This window comes from Medicago truncatula, chromosome 5, assembly GCF_003473485.1.
Source record: "Medicago truncatula cultivar Jemalong A17 chromosome 5, MtrunA17r5.0-ANR, whole genome shotgun sequence".
NCBI lineage: Eukaryota > Viridiplantae > Streptophyta > Magnoliopsida > Fabales > Fabaceae > Medicago > Medicago truncatula.
In genome coordinates this window covers 3,352,993-3,379,222 of record NC_053046.1, presented here as the reverse complement: position 1 = coordinate 3,379,222, position 26,230 = coordinate 3,352,993, and the positions used below count along the sequence as shown (strand labels likewise).

General features: G+C 32.2%; 2 protein-coding genes across 2 annotated transcripts; one reads left to right on the top strand and one right to left on the bottom strand.

Moving 5' to 3' along the window:
• Nucleotides 1–3,573: 3,573 nt before the first annotated feature.
• On the top strand, nt 3,574–6,946 carry LOC11439530 (ATP-dependent Clp protease ATP-binding subunit CLPT2, chloroplastic). The gene is made up of 5 exons (XM_003611169.3): nt 3,574–3,836; nt 4,159–4,197; nt 4,280–4,389; nt 5,090–5,269; nt 6,645–6,946. Exons 1-5 carry the CDS (start codon nt 3,622–3,624, stop codon nt 6,800–6,802), a joined length of 702 nt encoding a protein of 233 aa, XP_003611217.1. The 5' UTR covers nt 3,574–3,621; the 3' UTR covers nt 6,803–6,946.
• A 69-nt stretch (nt 6,947–7,015) lies between these two features.
• On the bottom strand, nt 7,016–9,119 carry LOC11442661 (protein DETOXIFICATION 56). Its single transcript, XM_003611168.3, has one exon. The coding sequence runs from the start codon at nt 8,826–8,828 to the stop codon at nt 7,293–7,295; it is 1,536 nt and encodes a 511-aa protein (XP_003611216.1). The 5' UTR covers nt 8,829–9,119; the 3' UTR covers nt 7,016–7,292.
• Between the last annotated feature and the right edge of the window lie 17,111 nt (nt 9,120–26,230).

The window sequence follows — 26,230 nt, the reverse complement described above, 5'->3', positions numbered from 1 at the left end:
TTTTTAAATAATGCTTTTAGGATATTTGTTAACATGCCATTTATTCTTTTATGAAAAATGCTATAAATATTTTTATTCTAACATCCACTCTCTTATTGGACGAAACTCACATGAAATTCATTTCTAAAGTGTGGGACACACATGAGTTTCGTTCAATAAAATAGTGAGTGTTAGAGAAAATGGTTAGAAAGAGAATATCCATATCACTTCTCTTCTTTATTTATGTGAATGAGAAAGGGCTAAGCTCCATGATGAGGGAAGAGACGAGTTTATCGTCAAAATAGGTTGTGGTTCCCACCGTTATATCCATCCATATTGATATCCTTTTCTAAAAATGTTGTGTGGAGTATTCCATAGGCTACTCACCAAATTCACCGGCCAACGTGTCTTTTTACATAGATCGGAAAGAGTTGAGTTTGCTTCGTTTATCTACTTTCTATTTATTATTTATTTATGAGATAACTCAAAAGAAACAAGTGGATGATTAGTAAGATTCATTTTAATGAATGGACCTCACTAATTGGCCTCATCAATCTTCTACTTATGTTTATCTCATAAATAAATTGATAGTACATGAATGATAGAAAAATCTAGCAAATCCAAATTTCAGACTAGCAATGTACAATGGTTTTAATTGTTTGTAAAATCCCATATTTATCGGTTACAGATACGATACTTTTTTTACCATTATTTAAGTGACTAGCGCCAATGAATTTAAAACCTTGTGCTGTTGGACATTGAAGCGGGATTGAAGGTGTGAGATTGGAGAGAGTTTTACTACGGCGCCGCATATCTCTCCAAGGGACACTCGATGCATGTTTTGCTCCAACGTGCCTCAACATGTTTCAATAAATAAATGTAATTACTAAAATAGTTAATCCAGAGCCCTAGAATCAGATGCATGATATGATTCCATGCAAATCTTTGCTTATACCTTCTCTGGTTTTGGACAAGTTTGGTTTCCCACTTTCTTGCTCGATTCGTCCCCTACATTTCCTAATGTATTTCTTTATATTTCACGTTCATCCTACCATTTGTTTGCTTCACGTCCACAAAAGATTAATAACCTTTGAATAGTATTGAAGAAACAGACTTTACTCTCCCTCGTGGTAACGTTGTATTTATTAAGTTCAATAAGATTTATTTATTTATGGAAAATGCTAACCAATGTTCAGGGATATTGGTTAAACATCCAAAACAAAATTTTTTTTACAATAAAGTAATATAATCATCATTTGATCAAAAGTAATTCCTTATATTTCCAACACAAAATTTTTATTTATGGATTCCTTAACCAATGCTCTGGGTGCATTGGTTAACAAGAGCCTTTATTTATTTATTTTATGAAAACATATTCTGTTTAAAAATGCATTCATTTTAAATAAAAGATTTTTGAAGCGAATAACTATGATTGAGTAATATATGAAATGTTAATTAACTAGATATGACATGTATTTTTTAAAATACTTTGTTTTGTTATAAATGTCTCATTTGTAAAATTTTATTATCTCAAACTAATTGTCGTTTTAGAATACATTGATTAAATAACTAAAATAAATAATGTTGTTTTAATAATTGTCGGAAAGTATTCAACTTAGCAAAATTGTTACTATTAAACCCAATTTTCACGAATTTGTCGCTTGCAAACCTGCTCTTTTATCTATCAAGTTTATCTTTTAATCTATATTTCATAATTCAAAAAAATAAATTTGAAAGAACAACATAATAAATGAGCATATAATATTCGTAAAAAAAAATACATGAACAAATAATATCGTATTATTCTTTTAATTTTTCTTGAATATCAAATATATATCAAAATATAAATTAGTGCTCCAAAATCCTTCACTCTAAAACCTTCCAAAAATAAAGTTATAAACACATCCTTAATATCGTCCCTATCTTGAGCTGACTCACCATTCTATCACCCTAATTTTGTTTTTCACCTAAAGAAAAATATGAAAATTTATGGGGGGAAAACCTATAGTATAGGTTCCCCAAACTACAGCACCAACTCAATGGACATCAAGAAGGAAAGTTGCTCTTTAGGCATCTAGAATTGCTCACAAACATCTTAAATTTTCAAAAAATACCTCAAACGACAGTTAATTACCTTTACTATTAAATGATAGTTATACAAACATTCCCAAGAACCGAAGTTACACATCGTTCACATGAATGTGAGTCAGGATACTTTTGCAGGACAAAATGCAATATCAAAATTGAAATGCAAAACCAGGACTCAAAATGGTAAGTTTAGACACACTCAACACACAAACAATTCAACAACCAATAATTTTTCCATTAAACAATTAAATCGCTCATAATTCAACAACAATACATCATCATTCATAATGCAACACCAATATATCATAACTTAAAATTATACAACAATGCATCAAAGGATTAACATTGCAGTGTCAGTGTAAAACCAACCAAAAAAAATTGAACTTTGAAGATGGATGAAATAGTGTAGTAGGATGGCGATAGAGAAGTGTAGTACAAGTGAATTTTGCCAGATAATATGTTAACTCTAGAATGCTCGTAACTTTTGTTTACTAGTGAACAATTTGTAATCGTAGTTGAGGTATTTTCGGAAGTTCAAGGTGCTTGTGAGCAATCCTACGTGCATAAAGATCAATTTGTATCAAGAAGTTTTGAGGATTGCTTTTTAGGCCCCCTCAATATCTCTTTAGACCCCCTAAAAATACAAAAATAACCTTTATACGACTTCCGGTAGATAAATACCGGTAGTTCATTTTAATTTTTCTCATTTTGCACCTCCGGTATGTACATACCGAAGGCACATTTTCAAACTGTTGGAATTATTAAATTGAAAACATTCACAGTATTTTTTGTACACTTAGACCTTTTGCAATTGCAACCTCTTTTGTGTCTTAGGTCCATTGGCATCATCAGTACTTGTTTTCTTCCTATATAGAGCAATGCAATATTTGGTAAAACTAGCAAACATGTAAAGAATAAAAATTATGACCTATGAGAAAGATCATGATAACTAAATTTTTCCTGGAGGTGCTAGAATGGTTGAATTCCTCAGCATTTGCAGGGCTTACTTTCCTCTTATAAGGTGCGTTTGCCGGATATACGTCGATGGTTTCTGTCAAGATAAGAGACTCGGAAGTGAAAGAATCTGCAACTACTGAAGCATCAGTTTCATGGCTCTCATTCCTAGTATCAATAAAAGATTGACCAATGACCATCCATATTGAACGGAGTTAAGGATCTTGTCACGTTTTCCACTATATGCAAACTTATAGAAGATTTGGACCCCGGTAAACCATCTGATAATTTCATACATGTAGTTGAAAATGTGCCTTCGGTATGTACATACCGGAGGTGCAAAATGAGAAAAATTAAAATGAACTACCGGTATTTATCTACCGGAAGTCGTATAAAGGTTATTTTTGTATTTTTAGGGGGCCTAAAGAGATATTGAGGGGGCCTAAAAAGCAATCCTCTTTAAAGTTTTGGAGACCTAAGCCCAACTACTATTAAAACCCAACAAAGCCCATCACCAACACGACGCCGTATCCATTTTCCTGCACAAAAACATTCTATCCAATTCCTTCCGAAAGTGTCGCATTTTCGTCTTGGAAGGAAATGGCTACTACACACTACGATTTACCTTCAACCTTGTCACTGCGTTCGAACCCTTCTCTTCGTTTGATTCAGAATTTGAACATAACAAACCCTAACAATTCATGGTTAGGAACCAAAATTAGGGTTCAACATTGCTCTGTCAGTGTAAAATCCTCCGTCTCCGTTTTCCACCGCCGTCCTTTGGCTGCTACCGTTTCCTTCAGTCTCCCCACCTCGTAAGCTTCTTCTGTTCCCAAATTCAACGTTGTGATTAATGCTTGGTTTGACTTGATAATTTTTTTTAGCTTATAGCTTAAACTTATCATTTTTCTCTCAATTTTGTATCCTTGTTATCTTTCTTAATTGAAAAAATTAAATATATTTTGTTGTGTCATTTCATATTTATCTGTTAATTCAACAACTAATTTTAGCAACCACCACGAATTCAATAAGCTAGCTAATCCACTATCAGCTATAAGTTAGTTTATCAGTTTTCCGCTATTTTTTTATTTTATTTTTACCTAATAGAGGTGGTTAACTGTTGTTTTGCATTTTCAGAAATCCTGAGCGTGTTTCTCCAGGCCAGGAAATTCCCAAGTGAGTATCATGTGAGTCAAATTTCTTTTCTTGTTCATTCAATCATGGTTGTTGATTGTTAATTTTGTTTGGTGAAAGCAAGATGGTCTTCTAAAGCTATAAAATCGTTTGCAATGTCTGCAATCGAGGCAAGAAAACTCAAGTTTACTACTACTGGCACTGAAGCTCTTATCATGGGGATTCTTATCGAGGGTTAGTTATTTGTTTGCGATGTTTCAAATTTCTCCCAAAGTGTAATTTGTGTTTGTTTGTCTTTACAATATAAATGGACAACATTGTTAATATTGTTTTGATGTGAACTTAGCTCACTGCAATTGGGTCAGTTCTTGATATTATTACAGATTTTAGTTTGCTTACACAGACTAATTTTGTTGTTACACAGACTAATTTTGTTGTTACCTGGCTGATAACCATAGACGAGTTAATGTCATTTGCTTCATAGATTCACATTCTCATGTGCATAGTTCTCTTGATTCATAAGTTGTCATTTGTAAATTCATAAAAATTCAATCATTTAATCTTATGCGCATATGCTCATTTCACATTTTCACCTGAACTTACTTTCTGGTAGAGTCTTTAGATGACTTCTAGAATAATACTTGGCCTGTGTAAGGAGTTGATTCCCTCTCCCAAGTCCTAACAACTAATTAAAGGAAACAGAGACTTGATTTTTCACTGGGAATAACATCGAAAATATTTATGAACTCAAAAAGCTATATTATTATTTTTTTTTAAGTTATTTTGAGGCGTAAAATTTTGCCATTATTATGTTTGGGAGGCTTTTAATTTTACATATCCCCTGTGTTGTGACCCTTACCCCATTTCTTTACAATGAAAATTTTGGATATTTAAGTTTGTGCATTAAGCCTAGTCTATATTTTTGGGGTTCTAGGTACTAATCTGGCTAGCAAGTTTTTGAGAGCCAATGGAATTACACTTTTCAAGGTGCGAGATGAAATTGTGAAAATACTTGGAGAAGTTGATCCGTTTACAGAAACCCCCGAGCGTCCACCAATGACTGATGATGCTCAGAGGGCCCTTGATTGGGCTGTTGATCGAAAATTAAAATCTGGTTTGTTCTTGCCGTTTTTCTCATTTACTTTACTATTTATATCATCAATTGCCAAAGTGTGGAATGCTTCTTACAAAAACTATATGACTGTATTGATGAATTCTCTTTGATATTTTTCTATGACTCTGTCTCACTCTGTCCAGATGTTTCTAATTGCATTTTAACACACGAGACTTGACAGATTTTTGTCTCCTTTCTTTTATGGATTGATGCTATGGTTTGTATAAATGGAACCGAAAAATCGTAGGACCTTGGCATTCAAATTTTGATTATCAATGCTTTTGCGAATAGACAATATTTTGTAATTAGTTCTTTGTCTTTACTTTTAAAAAAAAACATAATTTGTATTGGAATTCATGTTTCTGGATGTGATTGTGCCAAATAAAATATGTGCTTGAAGTTGAAAAGGAGAGGCGCTATTTTATTTAAATCCCTAGGTCAGAGGCTTTTATTAACCATGACTATATATTTCTAGTTACCTATTTTGATTATGTATAGGCTTATGAGTATTGGTATTAATCATGTGCTAATTATATGCAAAGCTTCAAACAAAAAGTTTGGGTTGTTCACTTTATTGATTTGACTTCCCTTGACTTAATTAAAGATAGGGGCCAGTCGGGGTTGTGTTTTGGTTCCGAGGCTTTTCTTCAGGCTAAAATAATTGTCAAATATTCCTGCATTCAGGTGTATAATGATTTAGTTAATTTATGATTTTGCATTCAAATTGTAATGATATTCTCAAATTTGCTATTAGAAATCATTGTATACTACTAACCTATGAATTCCAAGATAAAGCCCTTGGGTTTCCGGTGAGTCACTGTGATTTTTCAAAAGCTACAGAGTTTAGCTTTTGCAAAGTCATTTGGCTCGTAGTGATTTTGGAAAATCCACTGTGATACCAAACATGCCATGAGAAGAGAGCAGGCGGTGTAAATAAATTGGAAGATTGTACTTGTCGAGTGATGTGCAGTTATTTGCTTTTAATGTAGAATTCAATTCATTTTGGTTATATAGCAACATGAAAAACTTTTTGTCGTTTTCACATTTTTGGTACTATGTTCCCTGCCTTTGTTTAGATGATTTTTGTTTGTTAGAATGATCTTGTGACTAAGGCCCTTTATACTTATTAGTTGTCAGGTGTTTGAATTTTATTTTGTTGGATATAGTTGTCCTCAATATAAATACGAATGCCACTTTGAGGTAGCTACTGCTAATTTATATATTTTCCTATATTATTTCTTCTTTCAATTATTTGGTGAATGGAGTGTGGTGCATCATCATCTCCTTTTCTTCTGAAACTGGTGATTCTTATAAAATATTATATGGCTTAGTGCAAACAAAAATAATCCTTTTTATAAATTCATGTGACTTGCAGTTGATGGTGGGGAAGTAACCACAGCACACATAATTCTTGGCATTTGGTCTGATGTGGATTCCCCAGGTCACAAGATACTATCCAAACTTGGCATTAATGACGAAAAAGCTAAAGAGCTAGAGGCCTCAATTTCTAAACATGTTGTTAAGGATGAGTGATGGTTACTTAAAAGATGATTTAGCAATTTTTTTATGTTAATGCACATTGATAATTGATGCAATTGTTTGTACAATAGATAGATCAACAGGCTGTTCTTCCTATTGATTTTGATTGCATAATCATATATATTTTCAAATGTAAAATGACCCTTTCCCCCCTTCAACCCCCTCCTCAAACTCAAACATTAAAAGAAAAAGAAAAAGGAAGAAAAGTAGAAGAAATAAATAAATAGAGAAAGCAAAAGCATTAGGTAGTAGTGATCTGAAATTACAAAGAACCCATGTAGGTTGGCAGTGTTGTCTTCTTGTGAGTGATATTCAAGAAAAATCCGTAATCACTCAAAATGAGTTTGACAAGCAATTCAGCCGTTGGAGAGTATGATCTTCTATTCTTGAATTGTTATGCATGGTTGAGACGTGTCTTATTTGTCCTTGCAAAATGTTTGGAAACACGTATGAAAGTGTACACATGTATTTTTTTTATCACATTTTACACTTTGTCATTTTCACGAGCCTCAGTTGGTACTTCTGCGTCATCACAGGGAACTTCTTTAACTTGGTCGTTACTTGCTAGTATTTGTGCCTTGGCAGCTTCTTCCACCCACTTTATCCTAGCAATGAATACTAATAATAATGACAAGCAAACAACAATACCAGTAAGAAGTCCAAAGAAGAGTCCAACAAGGCCAAGACGAAGCTTGAAGGCAAAAACAACACCAAGGGGCAGAGCCAGAAAATAAAACCCGCCTAGATTTGCATACATACCCAACCAAGGTCGAGCTGTCCCTCGAACTATACCTCCACAAACTGCCAATGGAAAATTAAACAATTCCACTAGAGCCATCAACAACATTGTCTTTTTTACTCCATTTATAGTACCCCTATCATGGCTGAAGAGTTGCCCCCAAATTCCCCTTGCAGCCACCATCACCAAGCTGCCGGTGCACCCTGTGATAAAACCTAATCCTAGAGACACACGCGCTGACCTGTATGCACGGTCGGCTTGGTTTGCGCCAAGCTCGTTCGAGACACGGGTGGAAACACAAGTTGCCAACGACAACATCACCGAGAAAAGCAAATAGTCGAAGTTCAACACAATGGCTAAAACTCCTAATGCTTGTCGGGCATTTGCGAGGTGGCCAGTAAGCAAGACTAGAATTTCATAGCACCACCACTCCATACATGTGTTGAGACAACAAGATCCAGATAGCTTGATTAGCCTAATCCAATCCATAATACTCTGATCCCACCATCCTCCTTCTTTCCACGCTAATACCTTTCGATTCTCTAGAATTACAACATAAATGACCAGAAGAACAACAACAATAAGATCAGTTATCCAAACAGCCATGGAAACCCCTCTTAGACCCATGGTTTTTGAGAGTAGTATGTTAACAGGAACATGAAAAGCAAGTGCTACACCAGAACTAAACATGGTAGGAAGAGTGATGCTTTGAGAGCTCAAGTAAGCTTTTAAGGGACACAAGAGTGACATAACAAACAAATCAGGTATGAGATAGTAAACATAAGTACCAGCAACAGTAGAAATTTCTTGTTGTTGGCCAAAATGAATCAAAATTTTGTCAATATGAAGCCACATGAAAGTAATAGGAATTGTTACCAATAGCAACAATAAAATTGTCATGAGAAGTGTCTTGTGAAGGAGTCTTACGTTTTTAGCTCCATGAGCCTGTCCACAAATAGGTTCCATGGCACCACAGAGACCATTCAAGACAGAGAAGCCGGTAACGTTAGCGAAAGTGAACCCGAGTGCGCCACCGGCTAACCTGAGCTCACCTAGTCTACCCAAGAATGCTGTTGTGATAGCTGTCTTGGCAAACCAAGCTAAATTCATCAACACCATTGGAAAAGCTAATCTTCCTTGAACTCTTAGCTCCTCTGAAAGCAACGACTTCCCCGGATTTATGTCGCATTTTCGGGTTTGTAATGGTGGAGGAGGTGAAGGTGGTTGGTTAGTTTTATGGTTTGAGCAGAGGTTTTCTCCTAATTTGCATGTTGATGACATTTTTGTTGTTGTTTTTGAAGAGTTAATATTTTGGGGACATTGTTTGTAGTGTTTCTACTTTCTAGTGTACTTATGTATTGTATTGAATGAGAATGGTTGAGCGTGCACGAGTTTCGTGATCTTTAAGGAGTTTGTAGTTTTTTAAGGAAGAACGTAACCAGGCTTTTTTTGCTGCCAATAGAAGAAACGGTTGTTGGTGAAAGATTTATAGTGCGTGATGAGTGATAGGACATGCAAGAGAGAGACCATAGTAACTACGCACTTCGATTATTGCAAGAACCATGGGTTGAGTAAAGCATTTGAAAAAGCATTAGAAATTTATTTCATATATTATTTTATACAATAGCATTTATATCATTATTTCTTAAATCAAAAGTGAAGGATTCATCAAAGATCACTTGGATGAAATTGCAAGGATCTCTATCGGCTTAATCAGGTGGTTTGAATTCAATCCTCAAAATGCAACAATATTAAATCTCTTAAATAAGAGCTTTGAGGTTCATTGCGGTCCTACTCACACCAAAAGCAAAGAGAAAGATTCATGTTGCGTGACTCAACATTTGTCGATCTTCAGAAACGGAATTCATGCATTTATCTTTGCGTGACTCAATTAATTTATTTTTAAAAGTTAATATAATTTTAGTCAAAAAACCAAGTTAACTTTTGTTAGAGTTTGAAAAATGATTATTTAGCCCCAAAATAATCATTTTCAAATTCGTACAACCTATCTTCTAATTAATATTCATTCTTATAACATTTAATCAATTTTTATTTTTTTTGTTCCAAAGCATATATATTAAATCTGAGATATAAAAAATAGGTCAAATGCATCTAAAGGTCCTTTAAATTTTTCGTTTTTCCTAAATTGGTCCTTTAAGTTTCAAAAGTCCCAAACAAGTCCTTTAAGTTTCAAAAGTCCCATACAAGTCCTTTTAGTTTTTGAATCGTTTCAAACAAGTCCTTTTAAGAATGATGGTGATGATTCAGATGATAGCAACAAAGAGCATTATCCACCCTTTGTCATGCCTAAAAAGATGACTAATTTTAAGTGGGTGTTAGGAGCCAAATTTGGTACCAAATATGAGTTCAAGGAAGCAATTACCAACTATGTTATCTACAATAGGACTTGTTTGAAACGATTCAAAAACAAAAAGGACTTGTTCGAGACTTTTGAAACTTAAATGACCACTTTGAGAAAAATGAAAAACTTAAAGGACCTTTAGATGCATTTGACGAAAAAAATATTATGAGAAGTGGTTTAGAGTCAAAAGTTTATTTCCTTACAAAAGAAGTTTTATTCCTTCCAAACAAAGCAAAATAATATTTACTATCTAAAACAAGTTAATTTCCCTTAAGCAAATTGTCAAGAGTTTGATATCTGACTTTTGCTATGGATTTTTTGTTTGAAGTGGATAATTCATCATATATGTCTTATGGGTTCCTCGAGGAGATTATTCTTCGTTAAACGATGATGAAAACTTCATACCTATGTATGACAAAAAAACTTACTATCTAAATTAAATGTGTTATTGTAAAGCATCTCCAATCGAGATATTTAATTAAGTTTCATAACTGTTTGTTATTTTATTTTCCTTCTCACTAAAGCGAGCAACTATGACGTAACAGTGTGGATAATGAAGAAATGGTCGAAGTAAGTTAAATAAGTCACTCATCAAATTAAAAGTTGATTTATTTTCTCAAATTAAAAGTTACATATAAAAAAAATCATTAAAATTCTTAATTTCATAAAAATTGCTTATTTTTTTATCATTAAAGTAAAATATGCTTGAATTGCATAAATACGATCTCCAGCCATAAGATTATTTGACAAAAAAAAAAATATATATTAAATTTTAAATAATAAACAGTATTTTTATTTTACCTTTTCTATTTTTTTTTAAATATTTACGTATGTATGGATAAATAATTGTAATCATTGATCACCTAATACTTCCTCCTTTTTAAGATGTCATGTCCTTAAGATGCAGGTTAAGGAGTATAATAAATTTTGTATTAAAAATCAAAAAATTTAAAAAATTGAATGCATAACTTTAAAAAAAAAAAAAAAAACATCTCTAACTTAATTTTTCCCTCATAGAAAACATTTCTAACTTAATTTCTTAATATACATGCGTGTTTTTGAAACTCTTGTTAGTGTAACCAAAATAAGAAACCACTTGTTAGCATTTGCATTGTTTTAATTAACTTTTTTCAAAACTTTAGAAATAAAGTAAAATCGTAGAATTATGACATTTTTATAATTTAAGTCCAAAATGGTAAAAACATCATCCTCGTAAACATAACTCAATTGACATTGCATAATATATATCGGGGTTGAAGTTCGAACCCCAAACACCCTATTTTTCTACATTTAAAATGTGTGATCTTCCGCCACTAAAACTATTTGACAAATAAAAAAAAAAGAAAAAATAGCTAAAGTCAAACAGAGATAATATTGATTCTAAAGGAAAAAAAAATAATATGGGATCGGGCGGTGAAATGCATTTCTATTAATTAATGAAGAGATCGAAAAAACTGAATCACGGAACCTAATCTACAATCTAAAAATTATAAACTCAAAGGGACAAATTCTTATGTTATTAAAAGTGAAAATTCCTTCACCATCTGCTAGATACTTAGATGCCACTGGATTTTAAGATAACATAACTTTCTCTATCATTCTTTCTTCTTTAACATACCCAATTGATGGTGTTATTCCTACATAGGATGCCACAAAGTTACTTCTAGTACACTTTTAATTTTTCTTTTGGTTTCAATTAGAAAATACTATAATTGCAACCTATTTAATAAAATACTACCAACTAAGTGTATTTCCTTTGTTGCACAAGTTTGTTTTTTCTTTCTAAAATGGTTTACATTTTTAAAAGTAAATTAGAGTTTGAAACTAAAAACTTACACTAAAAAAATGAGATGGATTAAACTTTGAAACTAATTATTTATTGATGCCAAGTTAGGCTGAAAGTATACTCATGCTAACTTGATGACATAAGTTCCAACTTCCACAAGCATGTGTACGGGAATAATGCAAGGCCAGTTTCCTCTTTCCTAGCATCACGACATAAAAACTTTTTACATTTTTGGTATATATGAATTAGTGATTTGTTACACCCACTTTTTTTTTAAATGCGTATTCTAGCATGCTCGGCTTTGAGGGAGTGCAAGATGCTCAATCAAGTCAGGCCTCCAAAATCTATGGGCCTCCGATAAAATTAATTGTAATACCCACCTCACTTAAATAAAAAATACATATGTTACTTCTTTACACGTTTGAGTTTTTTCTAGACTTTAGTTCTCCTATCTGGACATAAATTTGGTACATCAAACCACTACCAATTGGAATAATGACTTAATCAGTCAATTTGAAAAGCTATTTCATAGAAAGAATCACAACAATCATTTCTTTTTCACATAAACCGTTCGTTTTCCCCTTTCCCACAACGGATAAGTGACAAATCCAAATCACACCGTTAGTAAATTATACCTCTCTTTCACTCAAGTTTTTTGTATTTAGTTTCATGTTTAGAAACTCTTCTGATTCTGATTTTTTAATAAAGCTTAGCTACACAAAAAAATTGCGTTTTTATTTTATTGGAGACCTATTTTAAATAGAGAGCCGAGCCTCCTATTTCATAGGGACGGTCCTGTATTCTAGTAAGTTATAACTTAAAAGTGGTTAAATATACTTTGAGATGCATGATGTTTAAACACTTATTCTAAAAAACAAGCGGGGGTGTAAGTTAAGAACTTCACATGTACTTGCAATAAGACACTCACTTATTATTATTTTTAAAGGAGTATTTTAGCAAATGATAATTAAAAAGTGGCTAAATACATATTCAAATACATGTTGCTAAAATAAATTTTGTGTATTCTAACCAATCCCTATGAATGAACAGGAATGATAAACAGACACAAAACAACAAACACAAATACGACACCATATATGTATTGCACTGTTCACTACTGTTTTTTTTTTTCCTTTCTCACTCACCCTCTTCCTCTGTTACTCTATCATCTTCCTCTTCTCTGTCACTCGCCGACGACCTCTCTTTCACCGTCGTTGTTCTCCGGCGGTGTGAAAGAAATAACCCTTGTGTTGTTATTGAACGAATCACTGTGGGAGAAGATTAGGAGAGTCCGATCCAAATAAAGGAGAACCAATAAACTTCGATTCCGATTGCACCGGCGGTGTGAAAGTGGTTCAAGAGCACATATCTGAAGGGTAGGGAGTATTTGGCGGAAAAGCGGTCGACATAGATGTGGATCAGTATAGTGAAAACGGGAAGAAGAAGTTCTAGGTAGTAGTCGGAGTCAACACAGGAAGAAGTTGGAGTAAACTCTGAAAAAGAAGGAGAAGAAGGGTGAGGAAGAAGTTCCGGTGGTGGTGGAAGAAGAAGAGAAGGTCGCAGAGAATAGGGACGAAGAGGAGGATGGGAATAGAATGACAAAATTGTCCTTATATTTTAAATCCGAAATTACTTAACTGCCCATGGTGTCTAGTATTTGTCCAAAAAGTTGTGTTTATTTATCATTTCTGATGAATTAAATTCGATATCAAAATAGTTTTAGTAAAAAAAAAAATTCAATTTAATTTGTATACATCTTAAATTCTTTATTTGTGATGTATATCTTATTGACGATATTCAAAATATTTGGTTTTTTAAAAATTTAAACCAGCCCATTTAAATTTGCATCAGAGTAAATTCAAAAAGTTTGAAGAGGAACATCCTCCAACGTCCCAAACCAACACCATCTAAAGATAATTACTCCCTCCGTCTCACAATAATTGTCTTTTTTATCTATTTTTCTTTTTCTCAAAATAATTGTCATTTTAGAATACCAATGCAGCATTTATTATTTTTTTCCATTATAATATCCTTATTTATTGAACTTCATCCAACTTAATTACTTCACCAACTACATTTAATAAGGGTGTTTTAATAAATAATGGGGTACTAATTTTACCATCAAAATCAACATAATTAATAATTTCCTTAATAACCGTGCCCATCAGACTTAAACGACTATTATTTAGTGACGGAGGGAGTAAGTTTAAGGAATATTTGAAAGATGTTGGATTTAGGGAATTTAGGCATGAAGTACAACTTTAACAGACACAAGAAAAGAAGATACTCACTCGATCATATCTGAGTGAAGAAATTGCAGTATACCACCGAAAGAGAGTGTGGAGGCAGATACAGATTCTTGAGGCATGAGGTCTTTCTTTTTAATTTTGTTTTTGGGTTTGGTTTGTACATAATAGGGATACGGATGCTTAATTACTCTTGAGTGCACACAATAAAATAATTGTTTTTTTTCTAACATCCCTTTCATTTCAATTAAAGAAAAACCACCCGATTAGTGGGATGAAGGGTTGGTCCAGACGCAGAACAAAAGCTTACCAGTTGGAAAACACGATCATCTAATTTGTCGCTTATTATTTACTTCCTTTCCTCCGTCTTTAAATATATGATTGATTTAAGAGTAAGGTCATTAAAACCAACAAAATATCTCATGCAGACAGAAAACTTATTTTAACTCTCACTTACTTTTGTAGATTATTGGACCTGTCCTGCCTAAACATAAACACTTATGATGAATTCCCGTCTTATTTTAAAATGTTGGTAGTTTGTTTAATGAAGTGTTGGTCTATGAAAAATACAATGAGATTGTGATAGATAAATGGGTAAAAATGCTCATGCAGTATTTTAACTTAATTTTACCTAACGATTTATTTTTTTTTTTTCCACGTTATTTTGATCATTCATCTATGTTGGTCTATAAATTTCAAACTTTAAGTCTATGCTTTTCTTTTTTCATGAACTCTCGGTCTTAAATATATGGTATGCCCTAAAAGAAAACCATATGTTTGAAACTTAAAAATTCATATGTTAACATAAGTAAAAACTCAAAATGACATGAAAAAAGATAAATAACTAAATTGTTACGTGAAATCAAGTTAAGTGATTAGATGTGTCAATGTCACTTAAAAATAGTGATTAATCACTAATTAAATAATTTAACAAGAACATTTAAAACAAATGAGGATGTATTGGTCCATAATCGTAAATCATCACCATGTAAATCTTTTATCACATGCATCCTCTGGTCTTTTATATATAAGAGAAAATTAGGTTAATAAAAATTGATGTATCTGATCCAAATTTTAAACTAGGTACATCAACTTTTGTTGACGAAACTTTCTCTTATATATAGAGATCGAAGGGTGCAGTAGATTGCTAATTATTAATCCTTTATAAAAAAGGGAAAACAAAAAAGAAACTTTCGAATTGTATGATTATTTTTTTAAGATCCAATTTTTATGATTATGACTAAGTGACATTGACACAAAAGAAAAAATTAATATACAAAAAACAAAACTCTATTGTAGAAAAGCTTATATTATTGAGAAAAAAAGTGATGATCAGAGTTGTCCACAAATACTTTTAGTTGATATATAAAATATAAAATTTGTAAAAGTGGAAATTGAGGTGTACCTCTTGACTTTGCTAATATGATATGATAGGAGACTCAATCTCAACCTCTATAATAATGATGGAGCAAGCTAAAATGAAAAAAAGATGGAAAGGACTTCTAAATCTGTGCTAGCTAGCTACTTCATTCATCACACCATGCAAAGCAAGGGGATTCCCTCTATTATTTCAATTCAATCATAATAAAGATGCTACAATCCAAATCCAAACAAAGAGTGATCCTTTTCCTCATTTTGATTCGTCCAACATCAATCTTCTCTTCTTGCCAATAGAATTTTGCAATTTTGGTTTCTTAACATTTGTGTTAGTGTATGTAGGGTACCCGTACTTTAAAGATTTTCATACATAAGTAGCAAACACTTTATGAGAGATAAGAAATCTAATACTCATAACTTCCCACAATTTCAATTCAATGCAAATAATCATCCTTACACCCATCAAGGGATAATAATAACCACATGGTTAAACAATTGTAAGATTTTGTTTTTTTTTTTAAGACTAAACAATCGTTAGATGATAAGCACTACTACATGTTACTATAAAGGAGATAATGTGGAAGGAATTAATTTACAATATTTTTTGTTGCCATTATAAAATAATCATTGTGGGATGACGTCTCTTCAAAGAAAATACTTGATTTCTCAAACAAATGGAAAAAGTAATAATCAATAAATAAAACCAATTGTGTTCTCTAGTCATTTCACTTAATTGTGAAACCAATTCAGTCCTTTTTTTTTTTTTTGAGAGAGAAATCAATTCAGTCCTATAGCTAGTAAATCTCAACTTGTGTTTTGCAAGTTGCTCCTCTTGACATGACTAAAAATTGATACTATATGTCTAAACGAAAATGATGTAAGTAGTCAAAATTGATTTAAGTTTATAGGGGATATCTTATGATTATTTTTTAAAAGCCAAACAAAAATTATGTATTACAAATTATTCTAGCATAAGGTGTTTAAAGAATAGAATAAAATAGTCAATGCAACGTAACCAACCTACAAGAATAGAAAAAACAATACCACCAACAAAAACTTCGAAACACCATCAACGAAACATAATATCAAGACAACAAATAGGATTAGACCACCAACCATTCAAATCATATTTGAAATTTTAATTTTAAATTATGACAAATTGCGATATTCACAAAAATGTCAAGTCTTTGAATTAGGTCAATAATGAAAAAATATTACAAAATAAATTGAAATATCTAAACCATAATCTCTTTCTTAATATTCCTAAATTTCAATTTTGTCCCATATGTAAAATACAATAAATATCCTATTTCACTTTTGTCCCATATTTAAAGTACAATAAATATCCTGAAAAAAAAAAATATGCCGGCAATTTGGAAAACTAAACAATTCAGAATTAAAAATTTTCAAATTCTTTTAATTTTAAATCCAAAATTCTTAGATTTTCTGTTATCAATTTTTTTTTCAAAAAGCAGAACACAAATAAATTTATCACACATTCTTTTTTTCATAAAAAAAACTCAGTGTCGACCTTAAACATGTACCAAATTTAAAATAAAAACTTAGAAATGTTCCAAACATTCTCATTTTTCAAATGATACTTAAAGTATGGGAAATGTTAACTTGCGTCCTTAGGGCACATGTTAAGGATTTCATTAATAGAAATTATGTTTTAGAAATTGCGTTAATTTATTGCTTAAAAAATCTAATATTAATTTATTTCAATTAATACTTACCATTAGTGGCAAAAATTTAATGTTTAACATGTGCTCTAAGGGCACAAGTTAATATCACTCTTAAAGTATTATTACATAATTTCTTTACTAAAATATTAAAAGTTTTTTACTATCATTTTCATTAAGGATCAAACGTAAGCTCTTCGTTTGCAGAAGATAGCGTAAGGCCAAGCTTAATGGGCTTGCAATTGAAAGAAGCTGTACTAAACAGATCTGTATATTTTTATAGTTTAATATTGAAAATTTCTTTTCCCACCCTCCATCCTTCTCATGCCTCCTTTGCAATTCTAAAAATGGCCTCGAATTTTCGGATTCTATAATTCGAAATGAGATTTCCCCTATTTTGAAAGAAGAAAAAAATTAGCCAGTGTTTTTAGCAAAGGTTCAACCGTAACTAACTATTTTTCTCACCAATCTGGATTCTAAACTTCGGAAAAAGAGTCATGGTCGTTTTAGCCATAGTTCAATCGTGGCTATCTACTCAATTATGATTATAAAACCCAAAATCCAAACACCACATATACAGGTTTCAAACCCCTCTCTGAACGCTAGTAAAAGACAAATTCGTTTATATCCAAGATCTGATTGGTACAATGACCTACCCTGAAGTTTCTTTAAATGACACTAACACCCTGTCTAGTTTTATAATAGACATTAACCTCCCTTAAGATTTTCAAAATAGAGATATACCTCCCTTTTTAATTTAACACCGTTATTGTTCTGTTAAAGTAAAAACTCTGGTTAAAGATGATCATCTTCATCCACTACACCATTGAAGATTCTGCTGTTGTCTGAAGCTTTTAGCATATTTTTTTCTACCAAATTGTCGTATAAAAAAAGGCCAAAAGGCAAGAACAATAGAACCCCAGAAACTATAATTATGCATTCTGCATGCAAATCAAATCCCTAAAAAGAAAAAAAATTAAATCATCCCCAAAAATCACTGCATAAACATAAACAATAGAACCCCATAAATTGTAGTTCAAGGTTTCCCTCTTCTTCTTCCAACTCGTCGATGAGCAGTCTCATGAGTGATTTGCCCATTTCCTTAGAATGGAAATAGACACACAATGATAGAGACACACCTATGCTTCACGCCTTTTGTGTTGTTCCCATGGAGGAAGGTAATTTTAGGGCACTAGTTGCTTGGATGAATTGAAAATCCATGCAACATGAGTTGTTAATCTTTTTGTTTAGAATTAGTTTTTTTTTTTAGTTTTATCCCTTCAATTTTTAGGGAAAAGAAACCCTGGTAATCTGAAGTTTGACCGGAAGGTAAGTAAAACATGATAAAAAATTGTTCTACGCATGAATCAAACTTAGATTATCTTGAACAGTTCGTCCATAAATCACTTGAGCTTAATTTGCATAGCATTCTCCTACGTCAAGCTAATCTAAATCTTTTTTTAATAAAGTTATTGTAAATCATACATTATTACGAATTTAATTAATCACCTTTATGCGATGTTTTTGGTTTTCTAACTCATCATAATTACGATCTTTGATCTTTAGCAGGTATCCCTAATATTCTCACAAGCTTAGGTGCTTAGGAGTTAGAACTTACTATACTAAGAGACCAATACTCGAGTCGATAACGAGACATCTGATTTTTCTCTTCGTGTTTTATTGATCTTTTGTTTGTAACATAAAAAAGACTAATGAGCACATATGCATTTGTGCTACAAAGATCAGTCTTTTAAAATAAACGAACCGTTTCTAAGAAGAAGAAAGAAAGGAAAATTGCTCTCAGCCACCCCAAAAACACGTAGATGCCCCAAAGGTAGGTAACTGTTGTTTTGCTCAAAAAAAAAAAAAAAGCTAACTGTTGTTGTATCCCAACAACAATTGCAAATTTTTAACGTTCCTTTTTCAGCTGTGTTTTTAACTTTTTACCTATTGAACAATCCCATAGTTCTTGTCGTTATCTATTTGCATAAAATTAATAGACTAACGATGCCAATAACGAGAATCTTGCATGATAAATCATCTTTTTTTTTTTTATGAAACAATTGTGCATTTCTATTTTCCAAATGTTGTTTGATGAAAAGTTTAAATACCCTTTTTATGCTCAAATTTGGAACTGATTAAAAAACTTTGAGATTATCAATAACTGATAAATTATATTGAGCCTCCCATAGAATGCGTTGCCACCAAATCACCGTACCCTTTAAACTAGACAATGGATTGTTTTAACTAGTTGAGAAGCATGGTGTTCAATGCTGCAATAACTTGATTGCCACAGTTGAGTCGGAGTCTACATTTGCTAATTTTATGTTATGAAGAATTCCCCAACTCTCCATGCACAAACACGATCCAATATTGGACGAGAAAGTAACCAAAACGGAATGAACGACACTTAAGTGATGCCGTTGGGAAATTTAATAAACATTTGTAACGGAAGTTAACTTTTGTTCAAGACCGAGCGACAGTTAACTTCTGTCGAGAGTATTTGGAATGGATTACTTCGGAGTGGTTGAGAGCAATTTTAAAAGCCTAAATAGCAATTTAAAAAAGAGGATTGCTTTTTAGGCCCCCTCAATATCTCTTTAGACCCCCTAAAAATACAAAAATAACCTTTATACGACTTCCGGTAGATAAATACCGGTAGTTCATTTTAATTTTTCTCATTTTGCACCTCCGGTATGTACATACCGAAGGCACATTTTCAAACTGTTGGAATTATTAAATTGAAAACATTCACAGTATTTTTTGTACACTTAGACCTTTTGCAATTGCAACCTCTTTTGTGTCTTAGGTCCATTGGCATCATCAGTACTTGTTTTCTTCCTATATAGAGCAATGCAATATTTGGTAAAACTAGCAAACATGTAAAGAATAAAAATTATGACCTATGAGAAAGATCATGATAACTAAATTTTTCCTGGAGGTGCTAGAATGGTTGAATTCCTCAGCATTTGCAGGGCTTACTTTCCTCTTATAAGGTGCGTTTGCCAGATATACGTCGATGGTTTCTGTCAAGATAAGAGACTCGGAAGTGAAAGAATCTGCAACTACTGAAGCATCAGTTTCATGGCTCTCATTCCTAGTATCAATAAAAGATTGACCAATGACCATCCATATTGAACGGAGTTAAGGATCTTGTCACGTTTTCCACTATATGCAAACTTATAGAAGATTTGGACCCCGGTAAACCATCTGATAATTTCATACATGTAGTTGAAAATGTGCCTTCGGTATGTACATACCGGAGGTGCAAAATGAGAAAAATTAAAATGAACTACCGGTATTTATCTACCGGAAGTCGTATAAAGGTTATTTTTGTATTTTTAGGGGGCCTAAAGAGATATTGAGGGGGCCTAAAAAGCAATCCTCTTTAAAAAAAGAAGATAAACGGACCGTTAATCTAGCCCGTATGACAAACAACTTTTAGAAGCCAGCCCATATATCCAAATATTCTAATTTATTTTCAACTTTTCCTCACCTCACTTCACTTCTCTGCCCCCCTCTCTGATTTCTCTTCCTCCCTATCTCTCCAACTATCCTCCTTTCCCCCCTTTTCACTCTCTCCATTCTCTTCCTACCTCCATCTCCTTTATGTCTAACTCTATCTCTCATCTCTTCCTCCTTTCATTTCTCCAATAAAATTTGTAAGTTGAAAATACAGTTGCGGAGCCAGGATTATTATAAAGTCTGGGCAAAAAAATTGCAACACATTCAAGGAGGTTTACATAAAAAATTGAAAGCAAATAATCAAAAAGCTAAAGAAATTTCCCAATTTATAGGGGATTATATAAAAAAATTCAGAGAATTTACATAAGAAATTGCAAAAAATTTGGGCCAGAGCCTGGATAACTGTCCAGGCTAGTCGGGCCTTAAAGCCGCCCATGAAAATAACGATAATAAAAAAATGAAAAATATATTTCATTCCATTAACTGATTCTTAAATACTAAAATGAGAATTGTATTCAATTGATCACCGTAAAATTTGAAAACAATAAACTGAAAACTTTGTTCTATTTTGCTCACACATAAGTGGAGGTGCTGGGATTCGAACCCCGGTCATGACGTCTGGTCTAACAATTTCTACATTTTACTAGTTGAGTTAAGATTTCTGGACACTTCACTCCGGCTGCGGTTATGGTGCGTAAGGAAATCCTTATGCACTATGTATAAATCCATAAATGGTTTCTGTGAGTTATACTCCAAAACCATTAGATGTACTTAATGGTTTCCAGCAATCTGCATAAATCCCAACCCAATTATGCAAAAATCATTTTGAAGTGCAAATGATTTCTGTAAGTTGTACTCCAAAACCATTTCTAAATTTATGCAGGGTGCATAAGGATTTCCTTATGCACCATAACCGCACCCAAAATCTTTACTCAAAATTTATGCGTGTTACAAAACTCCTTCGATATGTTTGACCCAGGTCATTGTACAAGATATGAAGAAAAAAAATACACATATTTGAGTCACAAATACAACCATATTAATTTGTCCTATTTCATGTTTAAAAGACAAAGAGCAAAAGAAAAATAATAATTTTATGGGTGTTGCTAACCGGTGGCCCTGTGACATTGGTTAAGAAGCAATAAATTAATAGATTCCACTTATTTTACTTTAATTAAAATGATAAATAAGGTAACTAATTAAAATAAAAAAAGTTGTATTTAATAGTTCGTCAAATTTCCTTTTCCATTTCATATTTACATTTCTATATCCTTTTCATTTCTTAACAATTTTTTTTTTCTTGTGGATTTTACTCAAACCAATTTTTCTTTCCATTAAATTTTTTGTAAATCATATATTTTTTTTTCAAACTAATTCACGGAAGCCTATGCATAATTAGCAACATTTTCAATTAAAATAAAATCTAAAATAAATTAACAATTCCAAAGATAAAAAATAATCAATTAAAATATCAAATACAACGTCTCAAAAAAAATATCAAATACAAAATCATCAAATGTGTAAAAATTACAAAATATTGTTCAAAACAAAATAGAATTCCATGCTTGTATCACAAACTAGGAAATTTGATAGAGTATTGAATACACATTTTTCTTCTTTTAATTAATTGTCTTATTTAGCACTTTAATTAAAGTAAAATAAGTTGAATTTGTTCATTTAATGCTCCTTAACCAGTGCCCCGGGCACTGGATAGCATTACCCTAATTTTATAGTTATCTAATTGCCTTTTATTGTAATAAACTTTAATAATTATATATTTAGGAAATGATCAAATTAATTATATTATTGTAATACGATTAAATTGTTACACTCTTACTAAATCAATTGTTGACTTGAAAAAAATGGGTTGAGTGTATTTTTGGTTTCAATTCATTGGGGCTGGCTATTAGTTTTGTGTATGGCAGCAATTTTAGCTTTGAAGGAGTAATTGGAGTTTATTCCCAATTTCTGGGTTTATACTTGAAGAGATTGATCTATTAGTTTTTGATTTTTCTTGTTGTTCTCAATTTTAGGTTTTTATTTTTTTTTATTTTTTTATTTTGGTAGATATTTTAGGGTTTGTTTTTAAAGATGACGATTGAGAAGATGAAGATTTATGAGATTTTAATTTTTCTAATAAAGTTTAATTAAAAACTGTGATACTGTTGTACCAAAAAAAAAGTGATACTGATTTAGACATGACACATAAGCACCACAAATACATTATAGATTTAACAAACGTGACAACATTTTTGTAACAGAAATGATAACGGTGTATATTGTTAAAGATATAAATGAATATGGAATTTAAATAATGTAAAGGATTAATGTGGTACAACGTAAAACTTAAAAAAAAAAATCGCATGATGCAGTTAAACTTATATTTTTTTTACCAACATTATTTGAGCACGGTACATGGTAAAAAATTTATGATGAGATGTGATAATATAGGTATATGATTAAGTGTAATAGAAAAGTTAACGAGGAACACTAATATGTCTGTTTTTCTCTAAAAAAACTAATATGTCTGTTTTTCGCTAGTATAAGTGAGATGTGTGATACTTTTTCTTTCTATTATACTTGTCGCTTATTATCGATTTTTAATGCAATAGAAAATTGGACATACAAGCATGTGCTTATCTTTCTAATGGTTAATGATAATGGTAATACAACAATCTTTGATAAAGTTAATATTGTAAAAGTAATGATTATCTCTTCTCATTTACGCATTTTTTAATATTTGTATGAAGTAACCAATACTTTATTGATTTAAATGGTAAGAGATTTGGATCTTTTAAACATGTGGTCAGATGTTCGATTCCTGATTCATACGTGTGGAAAAAATTCGATTAAAAGAGGAGAATCTATGCATCTTATGTGTCCGAGAGATTCTCCTATGAAAATTAGTCATTTGAGAAGGGAGGTATATATTCAAGTTAACTAAAGGTGGTGAAAGGTAGAATAAGTTCACATGATAATTGTCATTTGTCACCCTAATTGAGAAATGATTTGAGGATAAGACTTGGATTTGAAGTAAGCACGCGTCTAAGAATCTGACAAACTCACACACAGATAATGAAATGAAGAGGAGGAGGGGTTGTGGGGTCCACCATGAGTGCATTGGATGGAGCATAAGAGAGAGAGAGAGGCCGACAAAGGGCATCTTTGGATGCATGGGTTTTAGTATTTGCGCACGCACGGGAGTTGTTATTCTCAATATATATCAATGACTTGTGATTAATATCATATTATTATCACTAATTAATTTTAGGTAGGTTTCAGAGATTTCAGAGTAATTCAGCTAACTCTTCGGTGCTTTCCACTGTCTTTTTGTGATCTCTGTTCTCTTCCTCTCTCAGTCTCTCTCTCTCTTTCTCTAACAGCAACACTGATCTGGATTATGCGGTCAACCCCATGCCAACTTAACTACACTCTGTACTCTTTCTTTCTCCATCCATTATATGCACCAAACCTCACCAACAAATATCAACACTTCATCGTCTCAATTATAACAAGTCAATTAGGCACCTGTGATTAATAAATAACTTGTTTATCATGTTATCCCTATTATATATTGAATTTCTCTTCAAGTTTGTTGAGCCCTAGTTTGCCATTCAAAGAATATTGAATAATTTAGCACGCATGAAAAGTACCGCATATAAAACAAATGTTATTATAGTTATAAAATCGACCTGTAAAATAAGAGGTTAATTACTTTTGTAAACTCATCTAAAACACTATTCATCCTTAAAAAATTGACTTGAAAGATAAGAGTTGTCATTGTTGATATAAACTCATCTAAAATATAATTTTTATTCTATGTGAGATTTGAGTTTTACCAACTAATACTTCACGTCCAACACTATCAAGTTTTGTGTGCAGATATAAATTATGGGTTATTCCTGATGATATAATTAGCAGTGCTATATACCACGATGAAAATTATCCCGAAGGGAATGCGAAACACTTCTCGTGAAACTCTCCCTATGTGATTGTTCGCTATAAACAACATTTCCCTGATAGTATAATTTAAGAGCAATGCTATATTAAGCGAAAATTTGCTTCGCGAATCTATCAAGAAGTGATGGGTAACCGTGTGAAGGAATTTATAGTTCGGTAAATCATGGGAATTCATGGAGTTGGGTGGTCAAAGTTTAAAAACCACCTTAAGAAATTTTTTTTTTTTTTAAAAAAAAAAAACCATTCGTGATAAACTTTTTGCGATATATACCAACTCCCATAATTTAATCTATATGTCATCATAGATCATAAAGGCAGACTCTATAATTTTATTTATGAAATTCTGTTAAAATACTTGAGTCTTGCATGGTAACAAGTGAAAGGAGAGTTAGTACTTTTGTGTGTAAGTTTTTGTCGTCAACGGCCAACTTCTTGAAGATATTATCTACATTATCTTTGCTTATGTAAGCCTTATTAACTAGTATTTTCCTTCAAAAATGGCAGTGTAACCAAAGTTTGATGTCATGTTAATCACGATTTTCAAGTAAATATACTCGAGATTGCTTCCACTCCTCTTAAAGGATTCAATCCCCCTCATTGTCCCAAAGTGTGATGCATGTGGGTCACTAGCCATGCCCCTTCCCACGAAACAACTAGTTTCTAATTACCCACTCCCATAATTGGCACAACTAATGTTTCCATTAATTGCTAGCCCTAGCTCTGGCTCCATGAGATTCATCAACTTAATTATGTTATAATACTCCACTTACTTCCTTATGACAATTGTTGATTGAAGTTTAAATCCCACACTATCAAGGCATGACTCTTACTTTGGCAAAGTTAACTAACTAGAGTCCAAACTAAGATGAAAGTATAGTCCAAAGAAAAAGACCCGAAAGTAGCGGGGGAAAAGGCACGTGTCATGTTTAGAGAAGGTGGACCTAAACCTTAAAGATGGAATTTTGCAGAAGAACCAAGTGGTGCATGTGGTCATTTTCATAGAAAATTGAAGTATACACATTACACTCTCTTTTTCCTTATTCCGTGGGTGTGCATGACACTAGTCAAGTTTATGTTTTAATTGTGACAGCTATTTGTTTCATTTATAAAATCAAGTGTTCTGCCACTAACCACCGTAGTTCTCGTTTATGTTGTGGATTTTCTCCGCAAACGACAAAAGTGTTACTCAAAAGCAGCATCTATACATACGCAACTGCTTTTTCAAAGGACTTATCGTTTGTCTAACTGTCTGTTTGGTGAAAAGAAAAAATAAAATAAAACAAAGATCAGAGCCGGAATTTTAATTGATTTAGAGAGACTTAATCAGATGTATTATTAGTATAGAAGAGAAGTTGGGAATTTTGATAGGCAAAATGATTTATGTACGTTTAAACTCTTATAATATTTGATGTGAATTTTTTAACAAAAAAAAAAAAATATATGATGTGTTATTTAAGTATACATATAATTTTGTGTACTATGTCTCTAAAGTTTTATTATACATTTTTTCGTCTCATCCAAATATTAATTAACACATCGAAAACTGGTTTAGATTATTTCCATTATTGTCTTAAAATCAGGGGTAATTAAAACATATATCACAATTTTGAGAGTGGACGATAGATGGGTTGAAGAGGTTTCAGAGGTTAGGTCAGAAATTACTCGGTGTTTTCTTCGTCATTTTACTTAAACTCAAATTAAACGACCTACTTTAGATGGTATCTTATTTTCGAATATCTCTGTAGGGGAAAGATCGTCGCTATCTGGTAGGTTTGCTTTACGTGAGATCGACGAGACAATGACGT

Excerpts from the sequence above, each read along its gene's own strand:
- LOC11439530 (XM_003611169.3), top strand. The coding sequence starts at position 3,622 with ATGGCTACTACACACTACGATTTACCTTCAACCTTGTCACTGCGTTCG. Across the intron at positions 3,837-4,158 it reads TCCTTCAGTCTCCCCACCTC|AAATCCTGAGCGTGTTTCTC; the intron begins GTAAGCTTCTTC and ends TTGCATTTTCAG. Across the intron at positions 4,198-4,279 it reads CCAGGCCAGGAAATTCCCAA|ATGGTCTTCTAAAGCTATAA; the intron begins GTGAGTATCATG and ends GGTGAAAGCAAG.
- LOC11442661 (XM_003611168.3), bottom strand. The coding sequence starts at position 8,828 with ATGTCATCAACATGCAAATTAGGAGAAAACCTCTGCTCAAACCATAAA.